The following is a 26,561-nucleotide window of genomic DNA, read 5'->3' on the forward strand; positions in this document are numbered from 1 at the left end:
TTTCTGTCAGTCAGGAATCCAAGCACAATTTAGCTGGGTAATCTGCTTTAGGGTCTCTTACAAGCTGGCAATCAAGGTGTTAGCTTCAGCTGATATCTCATTTGAGGCTTACCTGGGAAAATATTTGCTTCTAAGTTTATGTAGTTGTTGGCAGGACTCAGTTCCTTACTGGCTGTTGATCAGAGCCCAGCCTTAGTTCCTTGCCACATGGTCTTCTCCATCTGGCAACTTATTTCATCAAAGCCAACAAAGGAGAGAGTCTATAGAGTCTGCTAGCAAGACAGAAGTTATAACTTATGTAACATAATCCATGGAGGTGACAGTCCATCACATTTGCCATATTCTGTTGGTTAAAAGCAAGACTTAGGTCCCATGTACACTCAGAGAGAAAAGACTACACAAAGCTGTAACTGCCAGGAGGCAGGGATAATTGGGGGGCTATCCAAGACTTGTCCGCCATGCCTATTGAATCAAAATGCCCTTTCTTGGGCTCTGTGTTTTGTAACTTATACCTAGTCCCCAGGTAATACTTATAATTAGGCAGATTTGAGAAACAATGTAGTTGGGAAAAGGTGAAAGCCAAAGCAAAATAGATACAAGTTTTCAGCATTGATCTGAATTTAAGACAAATGGACTTCTGGGTGTTGGAGTTTGTGGCATTGTTTAATCCTACAGAATCACAAGGAAAAAATATCCAGTTCACTGTCTATAATGCACCTTCCAAACCCAGGCATAATTCTGTAAATCACTATGGGATTAAGTGAAAATGATACAAAATCATATAAGTACTCTTATACTTTATTGACGTGGATTACAGTGTACAGAAAGGAGAGCTCATTATAGAGGAATGTTTCATATGTTAGATGTAGCTTAAACTAGACCTGGATGGCCAGGTAGGAGTTGGATGGAGAAAGTAAGGAGAGGTGGAGAGGTGTGAGGAGTTAAGAGGGAAGTAGGAATAAGGATAGTATGGAAATCAGTCCTCGTGGAGTAAGAGTTGTACTGAGATGTAGGTAATATGTATGGTTATTTTGGAAGGCAACTGAATCTGAGTCAAAGAACCTGTGACATGACCACTGAAATATCTATGCGTGAAGGTCCCCAGTCCGGATGGGACAAGCGGGACTCAGAAGGAAGGACTAGGGGAATCAGAGGAAGACAATTCTTTTTTAAAAGTATTATTTACAAAGAATGTATTCAATGCATAAGAATAGACCTAGGGACATTTGCGGCCTATCTGATGCGGATACCATTGCAGAAATTTGATAGAAATAGAGGCTGACACCACATTCATGTAGCGAAGACACCTGCAATGAGTTATTTTACAGTTTATATTACACTATCATCTGATATAATATGTAGTGTAATATAAAGTGATGAATTAATGCTTTTAAGTAAAAGCTAGCTTAAATATTAGCTAAATATAATGTTAGACTATGAATATTTTACAGGGATACCTGGATCTGTTTGGGTGCATATTAGACTATCACCACTGAATACACCACTGAATACACTACAATTACTCATCCCCTAACACAGAGGATGAATGATACTATCAAATGATGGATTTTTTAATATTTGAGATACTAACTAGATAACCTACAGTTATCCAGAAATACTTTTTCTTTCTTTTTTTGTTTATTTTTGCCTAGGTGGGATGGGTGGGGGGAAATAGTGTTGGATGTTTGGTATGGTAGCAGAGATGTTATCCTAGCCCTTTTATCACTTAGCTTGGGTCATGCTCAGCTTCATCATCTATGAAAAGACAGCAACAGTACCCCTGCCAACATCACAGAGTTATTACAGTAATCAAATAAGATCATTTATTTTTATAACACTTTAAAAATATAGGGCATTTTATACTTTTCAATGTATTTTTATTATTTAAACACTAGCCAAAATAAACATTACTTATCTTCATTATTGGATACAGTGAAAATGATACAGACTTGTTATCTGTCTTTTATGTTTTTCATCATGCTTATATATTAGCGCAAACCAATAATCAGGATTTATAGGCAGCAGAAACCTCGCATTTTTTAAATATGGCAGATATTTTTATTTCTAATGACTTACTCCACTTTTAGATTTTGTGCATTGAAGCGATTCTTTTTCTAAGCTTTGCAATACAAAAAAAAATCATTACTTGCCAAACTGAATACTGCGCTTTATAGATTGTGGATATATGATAATCCTTGAAAATTGTACTTGGGACACACAGATGTTTGGAAGCAGAAGTATAGCATGTAGTCAGTACAGTAATCAAAGTTGTGTTCATTTATTCATGCAGCTTACATCTTGTTTTATACCTTGGACAAGAACATTCCAATTGATGACTGGGTTATGGAAACAATCAGTGGTGATCGGCTTACACATCAAATCATGGATCTCAACCTTGACACTATGTATTACTTTCGAATTCAAGCACGGAATGTGAAAGGAGTGGGGCCCCTCTCTGATCCCATCCTTTTCAGGACTCTGAAAGGTTTGAATCATTTCCTGTCATTTCGGGGTTTTTTCCTATGGAGTTGTTATAAAATAGTTTTGGAGTCTGTGTTAGGAATTGCCTTAAACCATCTCTGTTGGCACGTGACTACAGTGGACATTCAAAAGAAATTAAAATGCAAATTAAAACCAGAATGAGATATCACCTCAAGCCTGTTAGAATGGACATCATCCAAAAGACAAGACACAACAAATGTTGGCTTGGCTGTGGAGAAAAGGGAACCCTCGTGCACTGTTTGGGGAATGTAAGTTGGTGCAGCCACTATGGAAAACAGTATAGAGGTTCCTCAAAAAATTAAAAATAGAAATATCATATTATCTAGCAATTCCACTTCTGGGAATATATCCAAAGGAAACAAAAACACTAACCCTATAAGATATCTTCATCCCAATGTTCAGAGCAGTATTATATGCAACAGCCAAGACATGGAAAGAGTGTAAATATCAACAGATGGATAAAGAAGTTGTGATATATGTATATCTATTCCATTATATATATATAATAAAGTTATACATAATTATATGCACATAATGGAATATTATTCAGCCATAAAAAAAACAGGGAAATCCTGGGCTTCCCTGGTGGCACAGTGGTTGGGAGTCTACCTGCCGATGCAGGGGACACAGGTTCATGCCCCGGTCCGGGAAGATCCCACATGCCATGGAGCGGCTGGGCCCATGAGCCAGGGCCACTGAGCCTGCATGTCCGGAGCCTGTGCTCTGCAACAGGAGAGGCCACAACAGTGAGAGGCCCGCGTACCGCAAAAAACAAACAAACAAAAAACAGGGAAATCCTACCGTTTGTGACAATATGGATGGACCTTGAAGGTGTTATGCTAAGTGAAATAAGTCAGAGAGAGAAAGACAAATACTATATGATCTCACTTATATATGGGACCTAAACAAACAAACAAACACCAAACTCATAGAAAAAGATCAGATTTATGGTTACCAAAGGTAGGAGGTGATGAGAGGAAGAATTCGAGGAAGGTAATCAAAAGGTACAAACGTTCAATTATAAGATAAATAAGTACTAGGGATGTAATAAACACATGATAACTGTAGTTAACACTGCTGAATGATATACAGGAAAGTTGTTAAGAGAGTAGATCCCAAGAATTATCATGAAGAAAATTTTTTCCTTTCTTTTTACTGTACCTATATGAGATGACAGATGTTAACTAAAACTGTTGTGGTCATCATTTCCCAATATATGTAAATAAAATCATCATGCTGTGTATCTTAAACTTGTACAGTGATGTATGTCAATTATTTCTTAAATAATTGGAAAAAAAATGGAAATGAAAAAAAGATAAAATTAATTAACTAATTAAAAGTTATCTTTTTATGCTGAAAGCCAGCATGTCAAAGAAAGATACATTATTACATTTTCTGCCATCAGCTCAAAGCGGACATTTTTAACTTGACTTTTTTTCATTTACAACCCTTTTGGAATTTTGTACTGATTTCATGTATATGGGCTCTATTCAAAATATAAGGAAACACTTTAGCCTTTTTATGTAAGGGAATAAAAATTAAAAAGCATTGTATTATGTGGATGGCATACTATTGCCAACTTTAAATATTTCCTTTCAGGAACTATTGTCCTTATATATTAAAAGAAATTTTGATATGGCAAGAAAGAAAATCTCAAACAAAATTAATTTTTTTTTTTTAAGGAGACAGGGTAGCAACATGAAAAAAATATCTTGTGGTATGATTACTAGAAAAACTTTACATGCTTGCAAGTGTAAAAATTACTGCTCAATTTAAGGACAATTATATGTTTATACAGAAAAATACTAAGACCCAAGAATGTAACTACCTCATAATGATCTGCATATAAGTCCTTTCCATTTTACAGCACAGTATTATTTTTCTGGAGGATGAATGATTTCAAGAGCCTCTATTATTTAGCCATTGAAAATAATTCAGATGTTCTATAGCTGATATTTAAAGATGTATATTTAACGTCTGATGGGTGTTATTTTAAAGGATACTTGGCTCTTAAACATGTTACCACATTATGCCCATATATCTGGCCAAAAACTTAATAAAACATGATGGCAAGCAGCCGAAAAATTAGAAACAGGTATCTGATTGACATTTTTACCCATTTGCTTGGACATACTAAAGAAGAGGCTTAGAATAACTAGATAGTCTATTTTTCAATTCTCCTAGGAAAAGTATGCTAATAAATAGTAGACTTTTTTTTTTTTTTTTTTTTTTTTTTTGCGGACCTCTCACTGTGTGGCCTCTCCCGTTGCGGAGCACAGGCTCCGGACGCGCAGGCTCAGTGGCCATGGCTCACGGGCCTAGCTGGGCCTAGCCGCTCCGCGGCATGTGGGATCTTCCTGGACTGGGGCACGAACCCGTGTCCCCTGCATCGGCAGGCAGGCTCTCAACCACTGCGCCACCAGGGAAGCCCCAATAGTAGACTTTTGAATCCTGGTGACTGAGCTATTCGAAAGCTAGATTTGGTAACAGCTAATCCGAAAATTTGCCAAGAATGCATACACAAAGAAAGCATTCAGCCTCAACCTGCATGACATCCCTTAATGACAGAGTAGAAGCGGGTGGGGTGGGGTGGGGGAGGCAGGAGAAAAGTGAGCCAATCTTCATCTATCCAGGTTTTTAGGACTTCATGTCTAAATCAGATTTCACTCCAAATGAGCAATTGAAAGGAAACTGGTTATTCGTTTTGTGAGAGCATGAAATGTAACTAGGTAATGTTTCACAAATGCTTCATCTTTATCTATAGATAAGTTGTGAACAATTCAAGACTTTTCTTCACAAGGTTTAAAATCAAAGAATTTAGATTAAACTTTACAATATTTTATTATTTTACCCTATTCATGTGAGAATTGATAAAGTTTTCTTGTTGAAAAATTTAAAATGAATACAAGAAAATAGCTTCCTTAACTTGTTTAAAATATATGGGTGATAATTACTTGGTAATGACATGCACTTTTTTTGCTGTAAATTGTATCATTAATTAAACTTGCATGATGATCATTTTGAGTTTATGTTTAGAGGAATGTTACAAATAACACTTTTAGAACACATTTATACAGCAAAACAATTATTTTCCAATTCTTTCTATGACTAATTTAATCAAAATAATCACATTAACCGAATTCCTTATCAATTTTTTTTCAATAGGGCATTGACCTTGATATGAGAACTCGCTAACAAAACTGTTGATTTGAAATGTCAGCTTTCTTGACGGAAACTACCAAAATCTAATAATATTTCTCTTTCCCCACAGTGGAACACCCTGACAAAATGGCTAATGACCAAGGTATGGTGGTTTAATCTGTCATTTTTCCCTCCCTGAATCAATCTTATCTGTTAGAAATGTCAGTCATTATTTTCTATGCCTCTTTTCACCTGGGCCATACACCTGATGAAGCAGACACTAGTGTGATAATTAATCTTATTAATGAAGTTCTGCTTGGCTGAGGTTTGGGCTCTGATAGGGAGGATGTAAATTTTCTTGAGAGGAAATTGTTTTGTCTCCATTCTGAAGGACCAATTAAAATGTCAAGCTTCTTTGTATGAAATAAATTTTTAGTCTCTGTCTGCACTTCTGAATAATTCACATTAAGTATAATTAAGCTCAGCATAATTTTCAAGCTGCTCTTGCACCCTTTCATGAACTCTGGATTAAAGTTCTATAGTTCTACAGAGAAAACTCATAAATCATGTGTGCTTTTCCTCTACAATGAGCTTCTTTTAGTACATAAAAACAAAGTTAGGTCAACTTTATTTTAGGGCATTACTTTTGTTCATTTTGAAGCCAGAAAGCTTTCATTTCATGAATCAGGTGCCAGTTTGACTTGCAGTATTTCATCCTCCTTCCATTCATTTGCTAAAAGCCGATTTGTGTAGAGAAACAGGGATGGTTTTACACAAAGGAAAATGGAGGTAAATCAGAGTTATCTATCAACTCTCAGGTAGATAGGAATTTAGTACCATGATTTGTAGACTGATCTATTAGCATTCCATTCTTTTACCACTAAGGTTAATTAGTAGAATGCTAAAGGAGAAAAAGAATAGTTTATGAGTTTTATTTTTTCAGGATGTTATATTCTTCAAAGAAGGGAGTGTTTGGAAATGCTGGTTATAGTCAGTGTCATGAGTATTAGTTCAGAGTCCACAGCTTGTATCGTTGTCACCTGCTTTGGGCACCTGTCAACAGAAACTCCTGGTCAGCATCATGTCTCATAAGGCCTCCTGTTGTAGATTTCAGGAAAACATGCTTTTCAACAAGAATACTTTCCAACTATTGACAAATACTAAGCATCTGAATGTTAAGTTTCACTACCAGTAGCAGGTTGTCTACATGAGTAGTATTATCTTTAATGGTCCTGTGTTCAAGTTTATTTCTGGGTCCATATACCATCCCTCTGCTTAAGAGAACATGGCTAGAGCTTCACACAGGGAGTAATAGAAATGATGCAATACACAGAAATAAATGTCCACGCAGGGTTCATGTTTCCGTTAATCACCTAGCTGTTCCTGCTTGCTTATACTTAAAATATTTTCATAAGGCCAATATCTACTGAACAGTAATATTTGTAAAACTACTAATGATAAATAATTGGCAGTTAGTGTGTATTCACTTAGGTAAATTAAATATTAGTGCTAGACAAATTCAAGCTGGAATAGGTAATTAGCAGAATGTATTATTTCAGTTCAAAAATAATTAAAACAACATCACATAGTTGCCTTAACTGAAGTGAATTTAGAAATTCCACAGGCAGATAACTCCCAATTTTTGAAATTATATTTAGAAAAAATATGCATAGAGAGAAAGGAAACACACAAACATTTTTTTAAAGTAACTGAACCAGATAAAAAGTTACATTATTAGACGTTTGGGGGACAACATGCCCAAGCTTCTCAATAAGTGGGTTTCCAGTTGTTTCTGGATTCCTTTTAACTGTTTTTTGCTATTACTTTTTAAGTTAACTGTTTTGCTTAATAATATTTTCAGCTACCAAGAAATATATTTTGTACAGTCTCTCCAGTCACACACTCTCCATGGATTTTACTCAGATTTTCATGTTGACAGTGAAATCAGATCAATTACTGGGAACAAAAGGAATTCCCAAGAATTATTGCCAGTGCCTGAGTGTGTTAATATATTTGGGAAATTGTTCTTTTCCTTCATCTAACATTACTTAAAAAGATTCTGTCACATATTATACTACTTGGTCCCATATTCAATCACCACTGGTATAGAGTTGGTCAAATTGATAGGTTCTAAATTTTACATCAAACTCAAATTACTTGTAAAATTAAGAGGGAGTGACAACATGTAATTTAGTGATTACAGGTAAAATCTTTACATTTTTACAAGAAAGCATATAAAATTTGTTGGCAGTTCAAAACTCTTTGTAAACAAAAGCAGTCATCTGAGTTGATGACCAAGTGCACAAAAAATAACCCAGTTTAAAGATCTCTCTAAGAATGGTGAAAATAATAGGAAAAAGCTGCTCTGAATGTTCCCGCTCTCAGCACATAGCAAATCAGTGGAATATGCATTATTGTGCTCTCTGTTAGACCAATTTACCCCCTTCCCACGCAGAATGGTCCCACTGTTACATTTATGTCAAGCACTGAATTTCTGTTGAGAGAAAATTTGCTCAGAGAGAAAACTGAGCACCCTGGGTCAGAGTTAACCTTGCAAAGATGAATCCTAAATAGAAAAGCAGGAGATTGAGTTTAACTTATATGAGAAGAAGTGAGAAAAGTTTTGATTGTTTTTAAAAAGTATCTCTGTGGTCTCTTGTCACAATTACTTTTCGTTGGAATCTAATATCTGCCCTGAAGAACATAAATGTGAAAACAAAAAGTCAATTATATTTGAATCATGTGTGATTTGGGGAAAATATTTTCTTCTGAGTAATAGTAGTACTAGTATGAAAATAATAGATGATATATATAGGACTCCTTTTCCCCTTTATGTAAGTATAAATTGATTATATCTAGCATTTGCTTATCTCTTGTTCCACATCTTAATTATTTCTCTAGTCTCTTGTAGGCACAAGTGGCCAATAAGTTTTAAAGTAATCATGGGATTTTAGAGATTAACCACAGATTTACTCTTTTGGAGGGTCAGGCAAGGTAGGGAAATTATATGGGTTATGTGAAGTGAGTGGAAAAGATAGAGAAATCCTCTGCTTTAGACACTTTTCCTTTTTTATTTTCCATATTTTAGTAAAAACCCTGTAAATTTGTCTGTGTCTGGGTGGGCGTGTGTAATGGTAGAATTAATCCTTATGGAGCTCTCACCATCAGTCACTGTTCTAAGAACTTAACTTGTGTTAACTCATTTAATCCTCATAACAACACTGTGAAAGAGTTGCTATTATTGTCTCTGTTTTAGTTATACAGAAGCTGAAGCTCAGAGAGTTTAAGTGATTTGCCTGTAGACACACATCTAGGAAGTAGCAAGGCCATGATTCAAACCCAGACAAGCATCTTGCAAAACCTGTTTTGAACCACCAAGTGTCTCCATCACTATAAGCTACGTATATACATACACAACCACACACACACACACTTTTGACATATATTTATAAAGTTTCTGTATCTAAAGTGGGTGTATATTTTCCCAATATCAACCTTTCTTTCCCCAACTGTGAATATTCTAGAGAACAAAGCAAACAGCTCTCAATCCAGGGTCATGTTATAAGTGGGAAGCCACAACACTGAATATATGATACTGACAGTTCTTTATCTCAGGAAACATGAGGATGGTCCTAACTCTACTGTCTTGGTCAGCTCGGGCTGCCAAGACAAAATACCATAGACTGGGTGCATTAAGTAACACATTTATTTTCTCATAGTTCTGGAGGCTGGAAGTCTCAGATCAAAGTCTGGCAGGGTTGATTTCTGGTGAGGGCTCTCTTCCTGGCTTGCAGACAGCTGCCTTCTTGCTGTGTCCTCACATGGTGGAGAGAGTATGAGCTCACTCATGTCTTCTTATAAGGACACTAATCCTATCGGATCAGGGCCCCACCCTTATGACCTCATTTAACCTCAGTTACTTCTATAAAGGCCCATATCTCCAAATACAGTCACACTGGGTGTTAGGAATTCAACATATGAATTTGGGGGTGGGAGAGGACATAATTCAGTTTATAGCATCCACTTTCAAGAATCAAGCTGTTCTTTCACTCTTCTACTGATTATCTTTCTAGATTTTCAAATGAGGAAGCAGAAGGTAATGTTTTACAAAAGGTCACTCAAATGCAGTGGCAGGCAGAGTTGGAATTCAAACGTTTATCTCTGACTCCCAGAGTATATAGTCTTTCCTTTGTAGACTGTTTCTATACTTACAAAATAATTGGCTTTTTGTTTTTCGACAATCAGCTTAAACCTTTTAGAGTTTCTCACAGAAGCATTTATAAAAGCTTCTTGTTTTGGGGTCGCAATGGAGGTTACCAGTAACTATAAACTATGACCAATTCTCGAAAGTGATGATTAGATCAAATTTTTAATCTTAAAGGATTGTCTTTGTATCCTTAGATTCCATTTAACCCCAAAATGTTGTTCTCCACTTCGAGGTGTCTATAATGTAAAAACTGGTAATTCTTAGCATGAACACAAATGTTTTCAATTTCATGTGTGTTTCCATGCCTGCCCAATGGGGCAATAGAGTAGGTACTGTGACCATGACATAGTACCATAAAGAGGACAGGAATCTTCATGAAATGATCTGTATCATTGATGATATGAATCATGAAGAAAATGCTTGCTTCAAGCACTGTCAAGTATCTTTAATTCTCCATGGCCTGCAGAGTGGTGACCTTTTCCAGGAGGCCTGGAAAAGAGGCATAAATTCACAGACCAGTTTTTAGATCCAGATGAAGGTGGCCTGCTGAGAACGGCCCTCCCACCACAGAGAGAATTACTCTCCTCTGAATCATGGTAATGGCTGGTAATGCTCTGGGCTTTTCCGTCAGCATCATTCAGTGTGTGCTGGAAGAGAACCAGAATGGAATCAGATGCCCAATATTCTAGCACCATGCTGTCACTCTGAGTACCTGTGTGGCTTTGGGTATGTGACTGAACTCTTCTCAGCATCCTCACCTGTAAAATGATGACTTTTGCCCAAATTACCTTTGATTTCTTTTAAGTTTTCAGATGATCAAATTTTAGGATTGGTATTAAAATTTAAAAAAACCTAAGCCCGGCACAGCATCTTCGTGTAGGGTAGCACTTCACATTTCAGCACTCCCACTGTGCATCCATCACTCTTCTGTGCACTGTGCATGTTCTATCATATTTAGTTCTGACAACATCCTTACAGATGCAGAAAATAAAGCGCCAAGAGGTTAAATCTTGCCCAAATGCTCACAGTATGTAAGTGGTTAGGCTGAGATATATACCCAGGCTAACTAACTTGAGAATCTCTGCTCATACCAATGTATAATTTCTGGAAATACACTGAGTTAATCAACTCCTACTTTGTTATCAAGATAATGAAACTTATACATCCCATAAATTCACCCAGTTTAAAGGTCTTTGTCTTTCCTCAATAGGGTATGCAGGCCAAGTGCTTAACACTACACCTGCCATTTTACACCTCAGCAGATTTAATCTCATGAATAAACAGAATGTTAATTGTTTCCAATTTCAGGGAAATAAGTTTTTCAAGGCAGTCTAGTCAAGCTTGGAATTTAGTTCATGCAATCCAGATTTTGCAGGGTTTGGATACAGCAACCAGGCTGCTGTTTGAAAAATTGAAACCTTTAGCACCATTTGATGGGAGTCATTTAATTGAAAATGAAACCTCTTTTTAGCCTATTATCATGTGTAATTTCAACTCACTTTATCATTCAGCTGCTTGCTACAGCCCCTTGAAAAAAGCTATTCTCACATGTTTACCTCAGCTCCAGAATTTTGCAATTCTGGAAATGATGACTATGATGAGAAAGTAGAGGCAAAAAAAAAAAAAAAAAAAACAAGTAATGTGCTTTTGATAAAATATTAAGATGCTTATCCTGTCCCCAGCAAGCAGTTCAAGAAGCTGCCTAGTCAACCTCTCAGGAGTTTTTATGTTTTAGTAGGTAACTTTGAAAGAAAAAAAAAAAGGACTCAGTGCTCGCAGAAGTTGACATGATTCATGGTATAATTTTAATCTTCTCAGACCTGAAAGATAGACATTTTCATTAATACAAAAAGATATCTTTCTCCTTTTTTTTTTGGCCACGCGGCATGTGGGATCTTAGTTCCCCGACCAAAGATCAAACCCATGCCCCAGCACTGGAATCGCGGAGTCTTAACCACTGGACCACCAGGGGAGTCCCAAAGACAAGTTCTTATTGTAAGACCCACCATGTTGCTGAATGTCCTTCTTTGCTGTAGACATCAGCCAAATATCAAGTTCCTAGCTTTATTTTCTGCCCACTTCTATCAGTCCTGGATTCTGCCTCCTCAGTTTTCTTTCTGAAACATAGATGGTTCACTGTTTCTCATGGAATGAAGTCAGTTCTTTGACCTCAAGGTCCTGGCTGTCTGACCCCAAATTCCCCCTTCTAGCCTCACGGCCAGTTTATCCCTCCACATATGTCACAGTCTATTAGCAAAAATCCACAAATCACTCTTGGAAAAGTGTATTTTTAGAAGTCCATGCTCTAACTGGTACTGTTCTCTTAGTCTTAACAGTACATTCTCCCTTTCTTTACTGAGAGAGGTCCTCATCTTTTAAGACTCCTTCTCAATTGTCTTTTGTCCAAGAAGCCTTACTTACCTTTCTGGTCTTTTATTCTTCTGTGTGTCCATAACACCCAATTTAGTTCTTGCTATGTTGTCTGTTTCTTATAGTTTATCATTTTGAGTCCCAGCCTCTTGGCCAGGTTGTAAATTCTTTGATGGCAAAGGGCCAGTCTCATTGACATTGTCATTCCTGCCTCCAAGCACCCCCAATCTCTAATTGTGAATCTCTCATATTATAGTTGCCAGATAAGTATTTGTTGAATTGAATTATGATACAAATCTTTGGGAAACAGTCACAGAGTAATCTGGAAAGACAGACTTTATCATCTAATCCAGAGTATAGTTTGGAGAACCCCAAAGTAATAGTGCTCATGGCTGTGGATACTGTACAGTCAGTCCTCCCTATCTGCCTGTTCCAAACCTGCAGATTCAACCAGTGTTGGATCCTGTACTATGTCTATGGTCTATGAGATTTGAGCACCTGCAGATTTTGGCATCCGAGGCAAGTCCTGGACCCAATCCCTGCAGGTACTGGGGGATGACTGTATATGTGATTGATCTTGGGGGAGATGAAAAAGATGCAAAAATATTTTTCCAATAGGGAAAACGTATCTTTAATATTCATCTACTAAATTAAACAGAAAGACACCAAGTTCTCTGTGATTCAGGAAATGGTGGTCACATTCGCAGATGATTCTGACCCGCTGTGCCCTTTTCTTTACCACCACCCTTCCTGTCATTTCTTGTTAGCAGAAAATGTTTACACTTGCCTTTCACCAGCTGCTTGTAATTCTGAATATGTAAAGGAGAGAATCAAAACTAATGGGTGCAGATGAGTTTTTGAAATTCCAAATGTGCAGTATGAAATGAGTTGGACTCATTTTTGACCACTCCTTTTTAACTATTTACCTAGCACTGTGTTGGGTGCGGTGAAACATAAGAAAGAAGTCCAGTTCCATGGGTTCATTTTCAAGGACATGCAGTATAGTTAGGGTATAAAGACTCCCAGCCCAGTATGAAAAGTATGAAATGCTAAAGCAGGTGGTACCATCTGAGTATGTATGTTATAGGGTTTTAGATGGGAATCACTGTGAGTATCAGCAGAAAAGACTTCTTAAAACACAAGACTGGACTTTAAATATGTGAGTAGAACTTGAGTGAGCGCAAATAACTACAGAGGGAAAGATTACTTGAAGTTTTATTTAGAAAAATCCTACAGTGGGAAGATCAAGAAGCTGCTCAATTAGTGAGGATTGCAGGATGTGTTCAGGGCATAATTAGGACACCACTGTGCAGAGAAGTACACTATGGTTAAGATATAAATTGGTAACCAGGTTTTGCTTTTTCCCTCTGCTCCAACACAGTAGTTCTTAGGCTTTTTTACTTTTCAGTACATTGAGTACCTACTGTTACACTGGCTATGAAGACCAGCAGTGCTCCCCTGGATCCAGAGCCCTGCAAACCATATTCACTTTTGGCTGCCAATGCTGATCACGTCTTGCTTGCGGGGAGGAGGAGTCATGAGAATGTGGGTCAGGGAGAGGAAAGAAAAATCTGGAATAGGAATAGGGCTTCAATATCCATCATCTTCAAAGAGTTTTCCTAGCTTTATTTGTCGACTTCTGTTATGCCTCTTCTGAAGGGTCACCTTCATTTGTCCCAGTGCTCTGAATGGTGACAAACAGAACTATTTTGTTTCTTTTCCAAAGTCTGTTGTGTTCTGTGTGCCCTATTGAGAGTGGAGCCACCACCTCAAGTCACACCCACCCCACTAAACCCTCACACTACCATAAACTCTAGGAGGTGCTCTAATTTCTATCCAACTCACTCCGCATTCGTCTTTCATTTATTAATTTGCCCGCTAAGCATAAAATCATCATCATCAGAGTCAGGCAGATTCAGCCACTTAAAATGAGTATATTAGTTAGTCTTTCTGAGCCACAGTTTACTCTTCCATAAAATGGAACTAATAATGTCTATGCCATGGATTCATAATTAATATTATTCTCACCCTATTTATTACAATGGTCTCTCCTAATTAATTTTTTCTTCACACTCAGCTAGAATAATATTCCTAAATGCATGTTTAATTGGGTCACTTTTCTGCTTAAAATACCTTCAGTGGATCTCTGTCCCCAATAAGAAAAATTCCAGACACTTTGATAGAGCATATAAACAGTTTTATTATTTCATTTCTGCCTATTTTTCTAAGCTTACCCAGTTCATTCTTTTCTACCTGATACCTTTCCACTCATTCTTTAATTCTCAACTCAGATATCACCCCTGAAATACCTTCCATCATTTTTCTAGGTAGAAATAGTCAATCGTTCTGTTTTTCCATTGTGTCACCTACTTATAATTTTTTAACTTTTGGATATTCCAGTGTATTATTATTATTCACTTAACATTTTCCCCTCACTAAATTATGAGCCTCTTCAATAGTCATTTTATATCCCTAATTCTTAGAACAGTGAGTGGTCCACTCAACACATTTGTTGACTAGATGGATGGAGCATGGACAGATATATGAATGAAGAAATTTTGTGCTCAAACAGTGTTATTATTTATACATACTAGCAGTGTAGCCATCAGGATGCTTACATTCTAGTGTTTTATACTATAGTTGCAACTTCCCAACATGCAGTCACTTGAAGAAGAAAAGAGCATTCATGCTCTTCTGTTACTTCTCCGTGTACTTGGCAACTTCACTGAAACACAAACATACCTCACACTGCTTTTGGGATAAGCTTGTGGACCATCCAGGTGGGGCAGGCTTTCCTGGATCATCAGTAGCCTTTGAGAACAGTTCTCCTTTATAATGCACGCAAGACTGCCTCATCCTCCATGTTGCATCTGGTAAATGAACTGGCTCTTGGGAAGACCTAGTCATCCAGGAAAGTGTCCACGTTTAGAGAAACAGGATGCTTTTTAGATTTTCATAAAGACTGTGCTGCATCTAAAAGTGAATTCTTAGACCCATATGCTGGCCATTATTCCACATACACTACAAGAAAGAACGCATTCAAGGAGATTCTTGTGAGCGGAGACAGTTCAGAGACCACCCTGCTTCAAGATATCAGTAATATTATTAAGTCATCTTTGTTTTTTATTCACTTAACAATTCAATTTTAACAGAAGTTTCACTCTAAACTTATGTGAATAGTAATTGCAATAACTAATAAACTTATTTAGCTTTTCATATGTGGAAGCTTATGATATGTGTGATCAGAAGCAGTTGACAAGTTTTCATCTTCGACCAGATAAATGGACACAGGCTAATTGTAGTTAAAGTCCTATAGATAAGAATGTATGGTCTCCCCTTACCTGAAATATTTAATGAGGCCAACTTCTTTCCTGTGAACAGAAGATCTTGTTGATCTGGACAGATGCTTTGGTCTCCTGGTGTTTGCATTTTGAGTCCATTGTCCCTTGCGATGTTGAAAATGTGTGGTGGTAGAATTCATAAGAGTAACCAGTGTGCTTCTGAAATATTTCATAATACATATACATGTGTATATATGTATTTCATATATATATATATATATATATATATATATATATATATATATATATATATATATGTTTTTTTCTTTGGCTGACCTCTGCCATCATGCTCAGAAATCCAGATAGCAGTTGGTCTGGCCTAGTGCTGCCTTTATTCTGGCCTAGTGCTGCTTTTATTTTGGTGCTTGCAAAAGAAGAAGAGGAAAATGTTTGTAAACTTTTTTTCTACTTTAGAACATCACTTAGGCAACTTTCTTTACCCATCATTTGCCGCATTCTGCAAAAGGTTACACATATGCCTCAGGAAATCAGGGCCCAGAATCAAACTGTGATGTCAACCCAGAGCCAGGAATTAAGGGTTTATTTGTTAAATTGTTCATGTCTAGGATAAATATAATTTCCATTTTGTCCAGGAGTGTCCTAATTGATACCTGGGTCCAGGCAAAATTGATAATGGCACCTTCTATCACTCTTACAGTGCCTTGCTTTTCATAATAGCTACACAGCCACTGTTCATAATATTCGCATGTGAAATTGTAATCTTATATTTTAGATTGCTTTCTGAAGATTCTTAGCAAATGAATTTACGTCTCCTCATAGTCTACTCTATTTATATTTTATGGCAGAAAGGCAGAAATTGGAACTCCCCAAGAACTGCCTCTCATGGTCAAGGAGAAGATGGACAATGGGGTATTTGGTTCTCTTGCACTGTGTCTGACTCAGAGTAGGTCACCAAATGCATTCCAAAAAATTATTGCTCTTAGACTTCACACAGTATTTGTTGAGCACCAGGCCTCAATATATGGTAGGCATGTCAGCTGCCCTTACATATGAAGTAGTAACATTGTACTTTCTTTTAATCAATGAACTTCCATTCATGTTAACTTGAAAACAATGTGTTGAACCTGAGGAGAGGGTTAGAAGAGCTCATGAGTTTTTCCTATTAATATATGTTTGAAATATCATAGGCATAGGTTATGATTTTGCTCTCTGGTTTTTAGATGCCCTGATGCCTTTGTTCAAAGTCAGCAGTGTTAACTGTATGGTAAATCGCTCTCTTAGCCACATTTTTCAGCCTCTGAAGAATCATCTGCTTTAAATATGTCTCAATATGATCTGTGTATTGGACGGTAAAACTGTATCCATGTGGCATCAGTGCATTATCTTTACCCACTGGTGTACAAGACATAACATCAATGCACTTTCCTTCATTATCACCAGGATTATTTTCAGAGAAACCAATTCTAAGGTCAAGAAGATATCTCGGTGCTCTGCATCCTTGGGAGGATACATATTGAATGTTCGTTAGACAACCAGTCTGTCCGTTTGATTTAGATTATGGTCCATATCTTGGGGTTGATTGTGTGGGTGCCATTCTGAAGGACCCTCTGTTAGCCCCATTCAGGGAGGATGAGGACAGATTAAAAATAGAGTAGAACTACCACGTTCAGCTTTCTCCGTGTCCTCTGCAGATTAATTTTCCATTCACTCCTCCCTGGACTTATAAACATCCACTCAGAAAAACCACTCTAGAACTGAAATTCCAATTGAATTCATCTTTTCTAGGTGCTAAACATTTTTTATCATGGGGAATATTCTTCATCTGCCTATGTGTGCTATAAGTAGGAGTTTAATGTCAACATTATACTGTTTAATTTTACACGCACACACACACACACACCACAATAAAAAAATACAGAAGCAATATTTTAAGTGATAATGTAAGAACAAGAACATAGAGATTAATGTGTATAATAGTAGTAACTTCAAATGTGATTACATTATTAACACATTACAAAGTATTCTAATTCAGTTTAAGTCACTTATCAAGTATTGAGAACAGAGTGTAAATGTCACTTTGGTAAGCAGCAAGAAATATAATAATAAGCACACTTCCTAAAGGAATTCATATTACCTCTACCCATATTCCCCTCAATCCACAGAGTAACGGTCAGGAAAATCATGGAGACTTCAGCTTTTTGCTTAAGGGAGTATATGTCTCTTGCCAAAATAGGATGATCTGTCCCTTAAATAAAATATAAAAAGTAACTCTTTAAATGACTCTTTCATTTATAATATTTTAGGAGTGCAAGCCAAGGGGAGGAGCATGAATTTTTTGGTTTGGACCTTCCTTAGAGGTACCTAAATAAAATAAATTTAAAACTATTTAAACTATTTTGAATAACTCGAAAAAGATGGAGTCTTCCTCTTTTTAAAGTCAGACATGGGATCATTTTCTTTGTTTTATTTTTCTTCCTGAAACCACCATTCTTTGGTTTCAAAACATTTTGAAAAGTAGAAAACATTTGCCTTAGTTATCAAAACTTTCTGGAAGTGATTTTTTGATGAAATTATCTGAATGAAATCCATGGGTGGTTAAGTGATACATAAATTCATTACTGTTTATCATCTTAATTCTTTTCCTCACCCTCATTTCTATTATTAAGGAAATATGGGTACATAGTAACAAAAGAGTTCTTCTTTATATTCTGTAGAATATATTAGTATATTCATATAGTACATTTTGATTCCTGAGTTCATGTAAAATCATATTACTAATCCATAATAAAAAAAAGAAACTACCCATTCCCAGTTTTTTGAACTACATTGAACTCTATTTGAATAATTAAAAATAAAACGCATATACATTGAAATGTATTATATTACTTCCACAAATGTCATATTTAGATATCCATGTATTTCATTTACTTATTTGGAACTTTTAATTTTGAAAAATGTTAGAGATTTAGTATAATAAGCAAAAAAAGAAATTCAGGGATTTTTAAGATAAATTTAATTGTGCAACAGGTAACGTAAGACTAAAAATAATGCATTATCTTTTATTTGCATGTAGTTCTTTTAATAATACTAGATAAATGAAAAACATTTTCAATTAAATCTAATTTAAATTAAATCTAATAGTGATTTTATAGTAATAGTAAATCAATGCAGTGATAGTGATTTTATAGTAAGAATTAACTTATTCTTAAATCTTTAAAGTCAGAATAAGTTAAAAACTATCTGCAGTTAGCTAATATTAACCATAAATAGGCCTGTATAGGATTTGGATACTGTGAGTGAGCCAACTCTATGTCATGGCAGGTTCCATATCTGATCAGTCTTTTTATACTACCCTTTCCCTGAGGATCTAGGACTGTGCCTTGCATATAGTAGGCACTTAATACATTTTGAATGAATTATTATCAGTTTTATGCTCCATTAAAAAATTTAAGACCTCTGGGATCCAATAGTAGTTTATATCTTGGCATTAACTGACTTTTCATCTTCCAGAACCTAATTAGTTCTCTATTTCCCTTAATCAGTGCTTACGAAATTTACCAAGTTAACTAAACACATCTAATATTCCCAACAGGAATCATCTACTGCTTTAGTGGCCTAAGTGATGGGGCTGTTAGCATCTCTTTGGCTGACTGCTTTGCAATCTAGTTGCTTTCAGATGTGAGAAAAGTAATCTTAATATTCATACAGAACTTCTGTCTCACTTCATTTCTTCCAACGTTGATCTGGCAGTGTGCCGTGGGCAAAGCTTATCTATCCTCCACTTATTGAAACCCCAGATGTGTCAGAGTCACACAAGCAAGGTATTTGGGAAAAGTGTTAGGCTTATCAGTCAGCCCCCCAAAATGTTCACAACTGCTGCTTATTTCAGTTCCTCCTCCCAATCACCCCCCCCCACACACACACACATTGGAGCCTCCATCCTAATTCCCACTTCTTTATATTCCAGAGTCATTGGCCAGCAGATTTTAAATGTACCAGTTTACCCTGAAAACAGAATATGATGTGATTGAATTAATTTATCATTGTTTGTTGGAAGCTTAACACTCTTAGTTCAGCTCTGACTTAATATTGAAAGAATTTTTAAAAATTGTGAATGCATGGTCTGGTAACAAGATTTAAGTTGTTTCTTCACAACTCTTTTGCAAATAAAATGATGAGCTCTTGGAAAAGCTTTATTAAGAAGAGTGTTTGGTATGCAGAGGAAGGTCACAAGAGCAGGACTTGGAAGTCTTAAAAAAGAAAAAGACAATCTATACATGTGAGAAAAACAACCAATGTTATCGTAGCTGGCTGCCCCAGCTGGCTTCTTCAACATCACCCACTGATTATAACTGCTTTCACAAATAATACTCTGAAGTGTATAAAGAATTAGCTGTAGTCTTGTACGTGTTTGAGTATAGATTCAAGTCCCAAATGTTTTTTCGAATAGGTATTCTAGAACTCAAAATCTAACCAAATAATCCCAGTTCTACAAATGTACCAAAGGAAAAGGGGATTACCTGTAGTGAAAAACTATTAATTAAATATGGATGATAGTATAATTATTTCTGGTTAATTTCTGGCTCATTTCTCTTAAAGACTACTTTTTCAACTGTTGAACAGCTAATAGAAGGCAGTGGTTCCAAATGTGTGCTCCTAGAGAAACCTTCCTTCTTTCTTGGCGTGTTTATAAGAAATATTCAGACCATGTGGGCTGTGACACACTCCCTACTCTTTATTCCATATCCAGTAGCTCATTCCCAGGTACCTATTTGGCACATAACACAAAGACTACTCAAAGCCCCGTTATAAGGCAAAAAGTACTGTCCCCTGGTACAGTAATAATGATACTTTGCCACAAAGTCATGTCCAATGGCAACAGTGTAGACTGGACCTCTTATAACATGATGGAGGTGGGCTCTGTCACTCTAGGAGCCAACACCACCACTCCTGTTCTGAGATGTTCAAGACAGCAACACTTACACTAACACTGGTGCTGTACCTTTTGGTGAGACGTTAACAAGAGTATTGGAGAAAAAAAGGGGGGTGGGTCAGCTTTTCAGTGAGGAATTGAATTTAGCTTGTTGAAAAGAGTATTTTTGTGACAGATTTTTCTCACGCATAGAAAATCACATTTTCTTGCAAAGTATAATGGTATCATTCTTTTCAGGCTTTCTTTGAAGTGGACAAAATAGTCTTATTCAATTGTTTGTGTATTTTTAAATATTTGTTAGTTTTTGTCTATTTTGTTTCATTTGTGCTTTCATGTTGCAGGTCCACTAACTTTCTGGTATATTTTCCCGATAAACAGGTCGCCATGGAGATGGAGGTTATTGGCCAGTTGATACTAATTTGATTGATAGAAGCACTCTCAATGGTAAGTATATAAATTAGGTTCTATTGGATACGTTATATTAATTAAAATTGTTAATTCTAGAGTGTCTGAGGCAAATTTTCTATTGACTGCAAGTGCCAAGAACCTCAGACTTAGGGTTTTAATGGGAATAATAGGAACATGAAATTATTAACAAACCTGGAGCATATCCCACCAGGAGACAGTGCCGATGAGAGTTGACAAGTACACAAAACAGTCAGAAAAGTCCAAGCATAGAAAATTTTATAAATGATGCATGGCTGTTAACTATCTAGGTTTGAAAGTACTATATATATTTGAAATATTTCTACAATTTTATTGTAGAGAGGTGACTGAAACCCACTCAGTTTCATAAACTGAAGTTGGTGGGACTTTTTCAAGAGTCAGAGTGCCAGGAAATTAAGAGGCAATCGGAATATGGACAATTGAGAAAGAATAATTATTTCCTCACAGTTTCCATTCACTACTGAGCAGTGGTTATATATGTTACAGGTGAAGCAAATGTAAGCCAAAGACACAGAACAGTATACTCTCTTAAATTGCGTGTCCTAAAGAACACTAATCTTGGGTAGAATTGCCAAATGGAACAACTGAAAATACAGGAGGCCCAGTAAAAGTTGAATCCTTTCTAATTGCCTATGAATCTGAGATAAAGAAAAATATTGCAAGGGGTTACCATCTCAACGTACATAGGCATCTCGGTGTACATATCCGTAGGCAACTAGAAATAATTCAAATTTAACTGAACCTCCTTTATTTTTAATTATTAAATCTGGCAATCCTAATTTTGGATCAAGTTTAGAAGTTTGCTATGGACTATTTTTTTTTTTTTTTTTTTTTTTTTTGCGGTATGCGGGCCTCCCACTGCCGTGGCCTCCCCCGTCGCGGAGCACAGGCTCCGGACGCGCAGGCCCAGCGGCCATGGCTCACGGGCCCAGCCGCTCCGCGGCACATGGGATCCTCCCAGACCGGGGCACGAACCCGCATCCCCTGCATCGGCAGGCGGACTCTCAACCACTTGCGCCACCAGGGAGGCCCAGCTATGGACTATTTTAACTTGCCCTTCAAAAGAAAATGAATTCTCTGATTGAAAAGAAACCTCAGCCCAAATTTGATGTTAACAGATAAGTTAACAGATAAGGATTTTTCTTTTCACAGGAGTCAAACTTCAGATGAAGAGAATGACAGTAATTGAGAGAAATGCATGTCACTTTATTTTTTTTACTATTTAAGATTCCTAGTGAGAAATATAATTGTAATTAAATTTGATCTGATATACATTATCTCACAGGAGAAAGTCATGAAGATAAAATAGATGAATGGCATCCAATGACTTTGAGCCAGTTTAGATAGATTGTTGGCATTACCCCTTCTCAAGTTTCTGCAACAACTAATGATGTTTTAGGCATTTCCTGTTAAATGAGTGGGGTGAACAAAGTACCTGAAACATTTCTAGAATCCCTACTGGAATAACTAATTATCACAGGCTACATGATTAATTAAGGTGACTTGATAACCTCAGAGAGGCACGGATGGTAGCGGGCATACTTAATCTATTTCCTATTCTATTTCACTATCCAGTAAGTGAGAGTAAATATGTAATTTGCCTTTAGCTTGGGTTTTTACAAGCAAATCAGCAAAGGCATCTGAAAACTCCACCTTCCTAATTAAAATTCTACTAATGTCTTATACCTTAAGAAGGGCTATATTTTCAAATTATATATATAAGTGAAAGCTTGGCTGATAAAACTCTAACCCTACCATACCTTTGCTAAATAGGCTGCATAAATAAGAACAAAAATTCTTGAAATTTCTTGAGTTTTTGAACCTCATATACAATGAAAATTTCATACATCCCCTCATGTAGTGACAGAATTAGAGAGGTTTCCTATCTATCCTTACACTTCTGGATTCACCCTTCAAAGAATTGTAATAGAATAATGGTTTATTGTCAGGATACTCAAGCCACTTGCAAATAAATTTAGACCTTGCTAATCATTTACTATCTCTTACAACGTGTCACTGTTTTAAAAAAGCACTCTTGGAATTCAAATAAAGAAAAACAAAGCTATAGTTCATGTTTACTCTTGAAGTTGGAAGCCCTTAATTAAATTGAGGAAACTGAAGAGGCTTCCTAAATTATTTTCTGATGGCAGGTAGAATCAAAGCTAATATGTGGTGATATGGTAGTATTTTACTTTTATGATGCATTCAATTTTGTGGTCCACGTTCTTAAAGCAGGAAAATCTTCAACTTCTGAAAATGTGATTTTGTAGTTTATATTTGTATGAAGGATAACACCAGTGAAAATTACTTCAGTTCAATGCTTTTTTCATTAGGGAAGATAAATCACCAATTTCTTTTTGTTGGTAGCTTTTCCTAAAATTTTCAAAATTAGTAATTTTGGTAAAGAGATCTACAAACCCTGCAAAAGCGTTGTTATATTGACTTCAACCTTTGAAAACTTAAGTTTGATGGGTATTGATACTTTGGTGAAGCATTATTTAAAAATTAATGTTATTAATTAATTTTTGTATATTTAGAATTATATTAGGTGTTCTGTAAAACATGACTTAAACTCCGTGTTTAGGAGAAAAAGCCATGATTTTCCCTCTAGTTTCGATTTCCCTTAAGTAAAGATAATTAGAGTGTCCTAGGCGTCTCAAGCTCTAGTGTACAAGAGGCTCTGCCCACCTACTATCTAAACATTATCTATCTGAAATGATGTTAAGGCCCTCAGACTAATCCCAAACCCCAGGTTCTAGAACTGACTTTGCCATGGATTAGAAATGTGTGAATCAAGTCACTTAAACTCTCTGGATCTCAGTTTTTCATCTGAACATAGAAAGTGTTAAGCTAGATCAGGGTTTCTTAACTACAAAACTATTGCCATTTGGAACTGGATAATTTTGGGGGGACTGGATAATTTTTTTGTTGTTGGGTTCATCCTGTGTACTGTAGGATGTTTAGCAACGTCCCTGGCCTTCATCCACTAGACGCCAGTAGTATTTCCCCTCTACCATGTTGTAACAACACAAACTGACTCTAGACATTGCCAAATTTCCCCTTGGGGGGCAAAATCTCCCCAGTTAACAACGACTGAGCTTGATTAGCATTCCCCTAAGGTTGGTCCAAGGTACATGGGTCCCATGAGACTCTCTGAGAAAAAAAGTGTTCCATTGTCAAGTAATCATTGGGAAACTCGTTTGGTACTCACTTCCTTTTGCCAGGTCCTCGCCTTCTACCTGAATACTAGAGGATTAGTCTTGAGAGGGCATCTCTCCTCACTGTACCCTTGAGTTTGGTGATCTCATCTACTCCCAGGCTTCAAATTCCATCTGTATTCCAGCTCCCACATCTGTGTATCTACCACAGACCTTCTAGCTGCCTCTTTACCATTCATCATAAGATCTCAACCCTGACATATTCAAGACTGAACTTGTGTTCTTGCCTCACTGAGCCTACCTGCCCTTTCACCCTCTCCCTCATCCTAGACATAAGGATATTGCTGAGGCCTGAACCTGACTCCTCCTTTCTTTCCTGCCCCAAGTGCAACCTGCTTTATTCATTTACTTTCAAACTATATTGTGTACGTGTCCTCCTTGCTTGACTGAAGTTGCCACCATCTCAGTTTAAGCTATCATCAACTCTCACCTGGAGAATTCCATATCCTCTTAGCTGGTCTCTACTTTTCCACCACCAACCCCTCTCCATGCAGAGGGAAGAGATGTCTCCTTGGAACAAATCAAGCCTGTCACTTTGCTGAAAACTCTTAAATCATCTGTGATTTTACTGAGGATAACAGAATGTGATCTACAGGGCTCATGTGAACAAGGTCCTGTTTCTCTCTTCAGCCTCATTTTGTGCCATTTCCTTTTTGCTCCCAACGTTCCAGACACACACACAGTCTGCTCTCAGTTCCCTTGTAAAGGAACAAGAACTAACTCCTAGCAACTCTTCATAATTTAGCTTAAATGTCGCTTCTATAATGAGGCCTTTCATGACCTCCCTCCTCTGTCAATGACCTCGTATCACATCCTCATGTTATATCTTTCTACGTGAACTCTACTTTTCTTTAAAACACCAACTACAGTGGTAATGTTATATTTATTTGCTTCAGGATTTGTTTAATGTAAATCTTGTCCAGTGAATTGTAAGCTTCATGAGATCAATAATTATGCCCCCCCTCTTTTTTGGTAGGGAGCAATCAATAGGCTAATTTGGAAATTATTCTCAGACTACACAATATACAAGGAGACCAAGACATACACATTACTAGGAAATGATATATATGTGGCCCCATAAATACATTCTAATGGTTTCATAGCCTGGCTGTTTTTCCTTCAACACCCTTCCAGAAAAATAGCTCAGAAATGGAACTTTCACAACTCTCTTCTATTGGCTATGCCTTGATCTCAGGTGAGAAGTAACCTGACATTCTGTTCATGTCACAGTGACCCAGATGGGGTACATGTTTCAGGAATGGAAGACAGAACATTTAATATATAGGATTTTTTTTTCTTCTCTGGTCCAACTAGTTGGGCAAGCCTCTGACTGTCTCACAACTGTGTATGTGTCTTATCTCATATTGTTTCTTTTTGCTTACTTGAATCCTCTCATGGCTTTTCCCCCTGCCTCCAGCTTTATTGGAAAATAATTGACATATAACATTGTGTAAGTTTAAGGTGTACAATGAGCTGATTTGATCCACTTAAATAATCCAGAATGATGACAACCATAGTTAACACCTCCATCATATCATATAATTACCACTTACCCATAGTTTGATCACAACATCATATCCACAGCACCCAATTGGATCTTATTTATGGAATAATTGAATACGTTCTCTGCCATTTCTGTGCTACCTCTCCTGGCAATGCATAGTTCACATTAGCATGTTCAAAATTCTGATATTTGAGGGAAAAAATATGTTTTCCACCTTAATTGACCAAGGAACCTTTTTCCCCCATAATGGTGATTAATATTTCATTTTAGGGAACACTGGGCTAGATTATCTGTGAGATCTCTTCCAACTGATTGACTATTTAGTACCTTATTTCAGGGTGAAATACTTTGAAATATTCAATGCCATATGAATGTCTGTTCAAATTCAAAGGCCTGTGAAATTATGAAGACTTATGTTGAGCTGAAACTGTTCTAATAACAAAACTGTTATCTGAGAACACTGCAATCATGGGAGGGAAGTTAATTTCCCAACTAGAAGCTTTCATTGGATCTGTTTGTCTCCCCAGAACTGAACTTGTCAATCTTATGTTCACACTGTTTACCTGCCTATTGATACTGTGTAGCTATTAGGGCTCAGCCATTGTGGCAATGAGACCAGGTTCTCAAGATGGGAGTCAGGACTCCTGGATTCGATACATGGCTTTGTGTTCTATGTGATAGTTAAGCACTCAGAGTACCAGTCTATTCATGAGCCTACTGCAGAATTTTTGAGGGAAAATATGATAAGACACATAAAATATTTTTGAAAGCCTACCAAGTATCATAAAAATTAAAGAACTTATTAGTAGTTACACTAAACCAATTTTCTAATCATTACTAAGACTTTAGACCCAACAGATTATGAAATCTATGTTTGCTTTTATTAAATTTAGTATAAAAAGGATGAAATCATTCGTGGTGATCAGATATCATGAAA

At 36.7% G+C, this 26,561-nt stretch overlaps 1 protein-coding gene across 1 annotated transcript in view; it reads left to right on the plus strand.

The window, feature by feature from the left end:
- The window catches only part of DCC (DCC netrin 1 receptor), an 808,121-nt gene that overhangs the window by 682,707 nt on the left and 98,853 nt on the right, over positions 1–26,561 (plus strand). Inside the window, exons 20-22 of the mRNA XM_060118369.1 lie at positions 2,291–2,485; positions 5,774–5,806; positions 20,834–20,899. Coding sequence (XP_059974352.1) covers positions 2,291–2,485; positions 5,774–5,806; positions 20,834–20,899 — 294 coding nt within the window. The remainder of the gene's footprint in view (positions 1–2,290; positions 2,486–5,773; positions 5,807–20,833; positions 20,900–26,561) is intronic.

This window comes from Mesoplodon densirostris, chromosome 15 (assembly GCF_025265405.1).
Source record: "Mesoplodon densirostris isolate mMesDen1 chromosome 15, mMesDen1 primary haplotype, whole genome shotgun sequence".
In the NCBI taxonomy this organism is placed as follows: domain Eukaryota; kingdom Metazoa; phylum Chordata; class Mammalia; order Artiodactyla; family Ziphiidae; genus Mesoplodon; species Mesoplodon densirostris.